Consider the following 11,410-nt stretch of genomic DNA (forward strand, 5'->3'; position numbering starts at 1 on the left):
TGAGATTGTGAGCATTCTTAATGAAATTAGCCTTTATCTTCAAAAACAAAAAACAAAAAACTTATGCCCCCCCTTCGGGCTCCACTAAATATTACAAAACAAACAGGGCCTAAATGTCAGTTCCAGTCTTTTACTGGTCTTTGAATGGATGGGAATGAACTTGGTTCAATATAAACATGATCATATGGGGACTTAAAAAAAATAATAATAATAAAGAAGCTAGTGTCCAATAGGTGAAGCTTTAATATAATTGGGAGGGATTTGTGATTTATCCACTAACTAAAACCAATGAGGATATATATGGAATGCTGATAATGCATGTCCCTCACGGAAATGCAATTTAAGTTTTCGTTTCGTGTTTATATATGTTAGTGCATGGTGCCACCTAAACATATATATATATATATATATATAAAAGTAGTGAAGACTAAAATACATACAGTTGACAACAGCAATAGCAATAACAATAATTTCCAAGCATTGAAAACCAAACACAGACAAGGGAGTCTGAATTTATTCATATATATCAAAGTAAACAACATGACTCAAAAAAATAAAATAAAATGAAGATGAACTCACATATGCATTAATTTATACTATTAAAATAGTCTTTTTAATTTTTCTTTGAATTCTATACAATATTTGATACGAAAAATAATATGCATCTTAGATTGTATATTAGTTGTTCATTTATGTCAACTAAACCAAGAAATAAAAAGAAAATATTACGTGCAAGTGTCATTCAACGGTCCAGAATCCAACGCATGTCTGATGCGAATATTTTATTTTTTATATATGTTTAATATGACTTCAAAAAGAAAAAAGAAGAAGAAAATTGGGAAGGGGTTTACAAACTCCTAGGCTCAATTTGGAAGAAGTATAAATACAAATGTTTAGAGTGCAAAAGCTTGTATTTTATGTTATTTTATATGTACTTATATTATACATATTTGTATTTGCATTCTTTTCAAATTGAGCCTTAGGCTCAGTTTGAAAGGAGTATAATTACAAATATACAGAGTATAAAACCTTGTATTTTATATGTATTTATACTGTACACATTTGTATTTACTCCTTCCAAACTGAGCTTTTAATTCTTCCTTTTCTCACCAAAAAATAAGGCCATTACAAGATGTGGAAATGATCGATCAAAGCGTTCCCATTCGCAAAAATGGGCTTCAAAATTAGACGAGATGCTGTTAGAACAAGCCCAAGATCCGTTGTTGAAGAGATGATACATAGTAAACTAATAAGAAATCGGGATTCAACTAATATAGTATAGATATTGATTTCTTTTATTTTACTAGTAAAGTGAAAATGTGAAAATGTTAATAATCCTATTACCACCAGTTCCTACATGCACGATACAACCTCTGTGCGTACATATACATAAATAAGTAGAACCACAGAAAAGAAGCACTACTTTAATCAAGGTTCTGCTTGCAATTTTTTTGAACACAATAATAAACGGCAATTTTACAAAGTATACCATCATGGAAATGGAGAATACATAAATTCCAACAGGAGAAAAACCTGAAACGAAGACAAAAGTCTAGCCAAAGAAACACACACACACAAAAAAAAAGGTATAATACCCTATCTGGTTGGTTCTACATAGAATGAAGTGAACTGAACAACTTCCTGAAATTGCTATTTTATGATGCACATAAAATGACTGGAAAATGAACATTTTGCAAAAAGTGGTAACTAATTGTAGGAGAATGGTGGAAACTGGAGAGACAGTTCACCAAGTCCCTATTGATATTAGCACCAGTGTAAATTAGATTCATCAATGACAGACAGCGAATTCGATACAGCAATGATTCAGCTGGTAATACCCAATGTATAAAATATTCACCGAGCAAGAAAAAAGATGTATTAATTTCCAAAATTTGCGAGGAAACTACTGTAGCAAAATGGCCTTGGGATAGAAGAAGCTTTCTCAATGCAGTAAACTAGCATAAAAAATTTTCAGTTGCTGAATTCTCCCGACATTTCTCTTGCAGCCTTTACAGCGGATCGATACTCGCTTTAACATTGAACTAAAGAGATATTCTCACTGGCACATAGTTGCATACAACTGTTTCTGTTTGAACATTGAACAAAGACAATCTTTTTAGTTCTTGGATACAGAAAAAGAAATTCCTCTACACATTTCTGGCCTGATTCTTTATAAAAACCGCAATGAAAACTGAAAAGAGAATAGCCACCCTGTTCATAGTTTATACTTTATACTTTATGATGATGATAAAGGTTAAGGTACCTTTTCGTAAAACTATGTACTTCTCTTTGTATCAAAAAAAAAAAAACTATGTACTTCTCCAAGGGTACCAACTTTAATTTAATTATGAAAATTGGGGATGTGCCCAAATCAACCTCCTACCTCCCAAATCCCAATTGGTTTCATAGAAACAGCATAGCATAATATATACATAGCGGAAATACCAAACCAGAGGGTAGTTTGCAGTTGGCACACTCGCATCTGCGTACATCTCCCAGTGAAAACTGAAAAGTCGGCCTTGAACAAAGAACAAATTCGGTAAATAGATTTAGATCTTAATATCTTATGTCAAATAGAACAAACCATTACACCAAAAAGAAAAAAGAAAACCCAATGGAATGATATGGTGATCAAGTGATCATATACAAAAAGTACAAACCATTCCTAAAACAAAAAAAGAACACCCTAACCTTAACCCTATGGCTATGAAACGTCATCGTCTATGCTACTAGTACACGACCGAATTCCGAGGTTGGTTGGCCTCACCATCCTCAAAACAAAGTGAGAAAACCCAAGAGTTTTTACGAGATACCATGAATGATTTTTAATGTCACAAATCCCACCTCCCAATAGAAGTACAGTAAAAAGTGATGAGGAATGCTTTACATGCAAATAATTAAACTATACATCTCCCACATGTAACTGTGTATCAAAGCTGATTGATCAATGATCAGCCAATGTCATCTTATGTCTGTGCACCCATATATCTACTTCCAGGATAAAAAGCATCAAAACTAGACCAGGTTGATCCGTCAGTAGGTTTGTCAAAAACGGCACAAATCCCCTATCTACAAAAATCTCCACCACTGTGTTTGCCATGAGGACCTATTAATTGGCCTTGTTGCTGGCTAATGGTTGTTCTTTGGTTTTGAGGAAAAAAATCTGCTGAATCCACGTGAATGTCTCTCTGGCGTCAGGGCAGATGAAGAAGAGGAGGCTGACCTGGTAGGCCTGTGCTTTGGACGCCTGGAGCTGATTGGCGATCTCATGAGCATATTAGCTTCAGTGTCAGATGGACTAAATATGGAATTATATGCATCTGATGGGAACTCTCCACCCAATCTGCTTATGTTAGAAACAGATGTTTCCATTTCAGTGTGATCAAAGTCTTGTGAACTATGCATGCCTCGCCGGTTCAAGCCACTAGAAATTGACCCATCTTCAATGAAACCTTCATCTCTCTGATGCATTTCGTTGTATGGAGAACCTGCAAATTCCACTGAAGGCCGCATAGATTTCAGCTGCCTGCCTAGGAGAAATATGGTCTCTTGACACTCTGCTAGCTTTTCTGCTGCAGCTGCTATCTCTCTCTCCTATGATGACAAAGCAAAAGAATAGTTCAAGTTCATACATCTCTTTATCAGCCTTAAGGATAGAATCTAGATGCAAAAGTGTGCAACAACAATGAACACAAGAAAAAAATCATAGTTGCATGCGAGCATCTGTGCATGATATTTTTCATAGCTTTCTTTTTATTGTTTACAAATTGTTGGGTAAACATTAACCCCGGCAAACCTTCCAGAAAACAAAAACCCTAATATATATTAATGTTAAAATACAAGCAATAGTGCAGTAAATACAATGTGCAGTCACTCAGATTGATAACCAACCAAATAGTTCCTTATATATTAATGTTAAAACAATTCCAAAAAAAAAAATCAACAACAAGAAACCCATAATAGGCTCTGAACAGAAAGAATTGGTTCCAACCAAAAGCTAATTTGATGGTCCCAACTAACAAGTGCATACATCAATGGGGAAAAATGTAAGATAAAAAAAATGTGTTAGAAGTGGAAAAATAAATGATAAAAAAGGGGCATGGAGGAACCCTAGTAGAACTTAGAATTCATGCCATCTCATTTGTCCTCTATCAGTATTTACCATGGTGATTAAAGAGTGTCAATTTCCTAATCCTAATTAGGTTCATTTAATCTAATTTATTAGATTCACCAAAGCTATATCTGTTTGCATTCCATATGCATAACCCTATTAAGATGCTAATTGTTATTTGCAGCAGTGCTTTCAGAAAACTGCATCAAACAGTTGAATTGTTCAATGCATCAACTCTTCCCAAGAAAGGTTCAGTCTAAACCAGGTCAATCACCAATAATTTTATGTCAAAACCATCTAGAATTGAGGAAACTTATTCATACTGATTTTTTTAATTGCATTTATGCCTATTTAAATATGTCTCTCATTTTATTTTTACCTTTTAATGTTCATTTCTGTCCATAGTTTTGTATAGTTGAAACAAGAACATTAGATCAGATGATCATGTCTACCAGTCCCAGCAGTTTGACATATGACCAGATTTATAAAATATTGACTTTAACATGACTTCATGGAAAATCCAACACTCCACATGTCAAATTTAGGCATATGGGCATAGAAAGAAAATGACTACAACAGGTTCTAATTGGCACGTTAGGATGTCAGTAATATGATGCCCATATGTGGTCAACCAGATTTATAGACAAAGCTTAATATCCACCAAGAAAATGTGTATTGTGTGGGACAAAGAATTTTTCCATGCTTGCACTCACTTATGGTTCATGAAATGTACAATTCTGAAGTATGGACAATCTATGACTTTCATTGCATGAATTAATTTTCTATGAATTGAAGTATAATGGTCAGGTAAATAGATTTCCTAATGACTAGTACATGTGGAACCAATATGGATTGGTAACTAAGAAGTGAGTGCATCACCAGTCCAGATGGTTTCCTCTCTGATCAATAGTCTGGATTGGGCAGTTCACCCATCTATGTGTATGCAATAGCCATTTCAAACACTCAGATGCACTACTACAAATATGTGTGATACATTATACTCCATACCTGTTTGGTCTTGATATCAATATCAACAGCAGAATTTGATGAACACTTGGAGCAGGTCTCATTCCTTAAAGAAATAGAATAGGGTATGTCAGAAACAAAACAAAATGAATCAAGCATCAGCTAGCTATTATATAGAGGAAACATGGCCAAAGCCTAGTTGAATTGGCTAGAATAAGACAAAAGAAAATGCTCCAAGAAGCAATTGTGTGCCTCACCGTTTTAATTGCTCCTCAAGATCCTTGCATTTAGCCAAAGCATCCTGATGATTCATCTTTTCTTCTTGAAGTTCATTTTCTAAAGTCTCTGCTTTGGCACGCAGAAGATTAACTTCAGCTTCTAACTCCTCTGCACGTGTTTCAAGTGACTTGTAAGATTCAGCCATACATTTCAACTGTGTATCTGCCAAACTGTTCATTTTTTGAGAAGAAGCAAATTGTGATTTAAGTTCAGCAAGAAGTTGTTCTGTTTCCTGCAACTGGAACTTTGTATGTTCCAGATTCTCAGTACACCTCTGGAGATCCATTCTCATACTGTCTTTTTCTGATTTCAATTGTTCCAACTCCTCAAATGAGCATTTGCATGATGTGGACCTCAATCCAAAGCCTGGGATAAAGCTTCCTTCTTGAAGAACCTCAGGATCAGAAGTAGAGTGAGGAATGTCAGCACAACCATTAGGAAGCCTCTCTCTCACTGTGTCATCCTGAACTACCTTGTTTTCTAGTAAAGTTACCTTGTCTATACAATCAGAGTTGTTGCTTTCTCCTTCATTTCCCTTGTAACCCAGGACACTAAAGCTTAATTCGCTTGCTTTGGCTAAAACATGAGAAAGATCAAGAATGAAGTTGACCAAACTCAATTTGTTGCATAGAACCTTGTCAACAGAGGCAGAGAATTCCTCAATTTTTTGACACAATCCTTGCCCATCAGGAGGGCTGTCCTGCACGGCCATAATAGCTTCCTTGCCCAGTGATGTTACAAAATCATGAATCTTAGAAACAGCAGTTCCCAATTCATGTTCTATAGTATGCTCAGTATCTTTGACCAGCTCTACTTCCATCCTCATCAATTCCATCTTCGGACATGGATGTCAAACTAGGAGGGTTGCTTGCATTTTGACATAAGGAGCCTTCGATAGGAATTTTGGCTACCTGCAACTGTGCTTCTAAGCTTCGAAGCCGGCTGGTGGTTTTAGCACACATGTTTCTTGAAGCTTGCAACTCACTGTTACGCTTGGCAAGAGCTTCTTTCAGCATCTTTGTCTCTTCCTCCATTGCCAATAAACGTGCTGTGAGAAATTCAGTCTCTTTCTGGGATTGATGAACATTGTCCAGGGAAAACTCAGAGAGTTGGCTAGGACTTTTTACAGGAGATCTCCGTAATCGGGTTTCCCCATGGTCCCTGCCCAAATTCTCAACTTCCAGCTTCATTTGGGCTAATGCAGCAGGGCCAGGCAACTTCTTTCGAACAAGGCCACGCAATCTTTGGCATTCTGATTCGAGCTTAGCAATTTTCTTCACACCTTCTAAATGCTGCTTGTTAGCTACCTCTGCAGACCTCATACTCATATTCTTTTCTTCATTCCGAATTTCAAGCTCCTTGGAAACTATATGGTGCTCATACTTAAGTGAACTTATCTCTTTTTCACATGACTGTATGTTGGCCTTTAAAAGTTCAATCTCAGCCTCCGCTTGGGATTTTTCCTCACTGATCTTCATCAGCATGTTGGAACGCTCTTGCAGTGACCTTGAAATTGCAGCATTCTCAGCAGAGGACCTACGAAGTTCTTGCTCTAAATCCACAATCTTTGATTCAAGATCAAGCTTGATCTTGTCCCACAACTTTGTTTTTGTAAGAACAACATCATGTAATTTCTGCTCATGTTCTTCCTTCAAATTTCTTATCTGCCTCATGCACTCTTTGAGAGCGCCATCCAGATGAGATGCTTTATCTTCAGCAGTAAGCTTCAGAAGGGTAACAGATTCAAGTTGTTGTTTCAATGCTGAAGCTTCAGCTTCAGCCTTTTCCCAGCCTGCATTAACCAGAGAGGCTCAGTTTTGGAAACCATTAAGAGGTAATCATGACATGAAAATAGTAAGACCAATTGAATACTACCAAGTAAAAAAAAAAAGGTATCCAATTGCAGGAACTTTTCCCCAAAGAAAAGTTGCATACATTCAGGCAATAAGCATTTTCTACATTGCAAAAAGCATGTTTGTAGTTTGTACCTGAGACAGCTTCTTCAGCAACTTTGGCATGCTGCTTGACCAGATTGTCCTTGGTAGTCATCTCTGATTGTGCTGAGGACAGATTTTCATTCAATATCTTAATTTGACCCTCCATCACCTTAACTTGATTCTCCAATCCAGTCAGATGATTATATGACTCCACAGGAAGTTGGACATAATTTACTTTCTTGGGATTATCCTGACAATATAGAAAAAAAAAAACCATTAACCCTAAAAAGGCACAAAAGGTGACAGTTTACAGTAACGATTAACAAATAGCAGAATCACCACTGTAATATGTGAAGCTAGAAAAAAAAAAAGAAAAGAAAAGAAATGCCAGCATTACACTTGCAGCAAAAGACCTAGTTCAAAGCATCATATTTCATCATAGATAACAAAGATCTGAAGAAAAACAATTACAACCTAGAAAAATAGGAAAACAGCAAGAGAAAGAAATAGAACTCAAATTCAACTCATAACAGCAGAACGTTAGAACTCAAGCATCATATGTAAGATGAGCATGAACTCTTCAAGACTTTATTGCCATGTAGATCATACTTCTAGAATCAATGGAACAAATAGATAGATGTCTACCATGCAAAGAAAATAAGAATCAAAAAGAGGTTGGACCATACATCCCAGATAGGTAAACCATACAAAAGCTTGGGAAATATGAGCAAGCTACCAAACCATAAGAGAGGATTAACATTTTCATTTCCCAAAAGCAGGACATTTGATAGTTCTATCAAAATGCAACATACAAATCCTGCAAAATTATAACTTATAAGGCTCCTCAAAAGACCATAACATCATAGTACAATCTACTATTAACCATGTGTTTACATCATCAAACTCCGAAATTTTTAATTAAGACCTTTTGCTGCCTCCTAAGGCTTGTATTAACAGGATATGAGTAAAACATGAAGAGGGAGATCAATCTCAAAATTAGGGCCATTCCAAAGGCTCGCAGGTTTGATCAATGGTCTGGAATTCGCCCCACATTGTGCAACAAAAATGCCAAAGGTTAGGACCATATCCGGTCCACCCCACCCAAGACCACAGATAGCTGGGACTAAGATTGGGTAATCGCCTTCTATAAATATTTTTGCAAAAACAACAAAAAAGAAGTAAAAGGTGCAACCCAAAGCATGATCCATAAATGAATAAAATTATAGCTTCAACTTTAGCAAACCTGCTCTGCTTGAGATCCAGCTGAAGCACCAGCAGTATCTGATACAGCAGCTGCTTTTTCAGTTTTGTCTGATGATTTTTTCTTCCAGGGCCAGCTGCGGCGGTCCATCTCAAATTATAAAGCCTGCATGTAGATGGAATTAGCAATGCTACCAAAGCCTTCTTTTGAGGGAGGCAATATGGAAAGAAGATGATAAAAATGGAAGAACAAAAAAGGCATTCAAAAAATGAAAAAAAAAATAATGCAGAACAAGGCAGCATTTCATAGAACTGTAGTTTGCTAAAAATGTCATCTCCATTCAGAACAAGGCAAAAAAAAAATAATAATAATGCAGTAATAATTTGTCAAACCATATGACAAGGCAACATTTCATAGAACTGTAGTCGTGAAAAACCCATAAAATGTTGCAAAAGTCTTTGAAAATTCTAGCACCACCACCATAAGCTTCTAACTCCCATTGATGTTGCAACAAAAAAAAAAAGTGGAAATACACCATCCCTGATTAGATTGCCGCTGATTTCTAGACTGGAACCCCAATCCCCCTATTTTCCACCCACTGTTTGTTAGCTAAAAATGGTCTGCAACCAGAACTGAGGAACTGAAGTCCATGTCTCTGTACAAGCAACATCATCTGCATGACCATGCAACTTAGAGGGCCATGATGCAAGTCTTCTTCAAATTCTTTATGCCTGGTAAGAACATGGGTATACTTTTCCTGTCTATGAAATTTATGGCCACACATAATCAGTCCTCATGGCTCACGGTAGTGTATCCTAACCCCAACTTATCAATCAGAGTCCGCTATGGTAACAAAGACCAAAGAATGAATTCCTAAAAGGTAAGACATCTAGACTGAATTGAGATGCAATCCAACAGCCATTCACCCTTCATGTCAACATAAAAATACACTGAAAATGTTACCTAGATGTCTAAGCCCTTTGGATTCTTCTAGTGTAATTTTCTTTTTTCCCCTTTATTTCAGGCAGCAGTGCGGCCAATAACAGCATTCTTCACCTTATTACTGCTTGTCAAATATCAACCGTGCAACATGATAACCAGGCCAAACACTGGCGGTGGAAAGAAAACAAACCCAAAACATATTTGCAGGAAATGCGGGCAAGAGAAGAACTCGAACAAATAAAAATGAAGAATAAAATCTCTTTTATAAAAGAATAAAAAAAAGGTATAAACATATCAAGAGAATCTGAAGCTCAAACAACCAAGAAAATTCACAAGTAACAAGCTACCGACACCCTTCCCCTGGATGACGGGATAAGCATAGATAATGACATGCATTACCAGGAAAAATATTCTCCCACTAAAATTCTTGTTATTCAGACACTAATCTTTTGTCTGCAGATTGCATGATACTTTTTTTATCAATTGAGATACCTGAATCAAACGTCTGTGCATGTTAATGAAATGAGAAAGTCCAGCCAATGCCGGGCAGAAATATCCACGGATCTAATCTGACTATCTAAGAGCCTCTCAAACTATAAAGGATCTCTATTTTGAATGACTATTAGAAATCCAATCGATACTTCAGACCAGGAAAAAATAACAACATAACCACATAAATATATTTATAGACATGTAAAAGAAATAATCATACACATATAAAGAATTAGAAAAAGTAATGTTTTTATCTGAAAATCACCTAATGTCTCTGATTAATGTAAAAAAAAAAAAAGGTATAAATTGGCTTGTCATAAATGAAATGCAAAATAAAATCCTCAAATAAGTAGAGACACACTGTAAGCAACAGTACTAGAGTACAACGGTTGAAAAGGATTTCATACAATAAAAATGAAACAGAAGCTAAATCCCGGCTTCAGACTCCAAATCAGGGGAAAACCAAGAAAAGGAGGAAAAAAAACATTTCTTTCATCCGCATTTACGGCCAACCTCCTCCTTCATCCACTAATTCGAACAAAAAAGCAAAGAGGATACAGAATAAAATCTATATTGCTGAGGCTTAAAACAAAGCAACCAATGTGGACTGGAGAACCAAAAGGATATCTTCATAAGATAAGCAAGAAATGCCAAAGAAGGAAAAAACATCACCCTCAAAACAAACTCGAAACACAAACAAAAGCAAAGAAAAAGAGTCGAGCTAGGATGATTAACCATAGAACAACATTCACGAACCAGATTAGAAAGAGTGAAAAAGAAGTGCAAGGCGAGACGATGGACTAAAAATCCACCATACCTGAAGAAATGGCGCTTTAACAGAGGGAAAGGTAGAGGAACGGAGAAAATTTGGAAGTTCAAAGCAGATCTGAAGAACAAATTCTATAGTTGCAGAGAGGAAGTTCTTAGAGATTCAAAGAAGAAAAAATTTTCAAGTAGAAAACTTAGAAGCTCTTTTTAATTTCATTTTTTTTTACTTTCTGCTTTCTTCCTCTTCGGTTGCAGAGAGGGAGAGAGAGAAAGAGTAGGAGATGGTGGTGGGTGTTGGGTGCGCTAAAATATTCGCGGTAGGTGCCACTCGAAGCAAGACGTTGCAAAAGCCTCCAAAATATGGTTATTTTGATTATTATTATTATTATTATTATGTTATCACAAAATATTAATAACTAAAAAACAATTCCAATTTTTTATTTTATAATTATAAAATAAAAAAAAAATTCCGGAAAGAAATTGATGAACCACCCTCACCCTGGATTCGGACTATATTTATTTTAATATGACCAAAGTACCCCCAATAACAGAGAAATGTACGATAAACTCCTGCTACTTAGTGGCAGTGACTGGATCTGAACTGTACGCTACTCTACACTGTATTCTTTGTATACACACAGACAAGACCCAGGCGTTATCCGTTATGTAAAGCTCATAGTCCCATAAAAGAAAGGAAGATATACATGCATTAAC

General features: G+C 36.1%; 1 protein-coding gene across 1 annotated transcript; it reads right to left on the bottom strand.

Annotated features, from left to right (window-relative positions):
* Nucleotides 1-2,535: 2,535 nt before the first annotated feature.
* Nucleotides 2,536-11,021, bottom strand: LOC148851158 (filament-like plant protein 4). The gene is given in 7 exon segments (XM_088942353.1): nucleotides 2,536-3,594; nucleotides 5,120-5,183; nucleotides 5,335-6,162; nucleotides 6,164-7,148; nucleotides 7,345-7,543; nucleotides 8,537-8,659; nucleotides 10,746-11,021. Coding segments are annotated over 6 exon segments (2,649 nt in total). The 5' UTR covers nucleotides 8,645-8,659; nucleotides 10,746-11,021; the 3' UTR covers nucleotides 2,536-3,129.
* Nucleotides 11,022-11,410: the final 389 nt, after the last annotated feature.

This window comes from Nelumbo lutea, chromosome 5 (genome assembly GCF_056320005.1).
Source record: "Nelumbo lutea isolate HS-2025 chromosome 5, American lotus-T2T, whole genome shotgun sequence".
NCBI lineage: Eukaryota > Viridiplantae > Streptophyta > Magnoliopsida > Proteales > Nelumbonaceae > Nelumbo > Nelumbo lutea.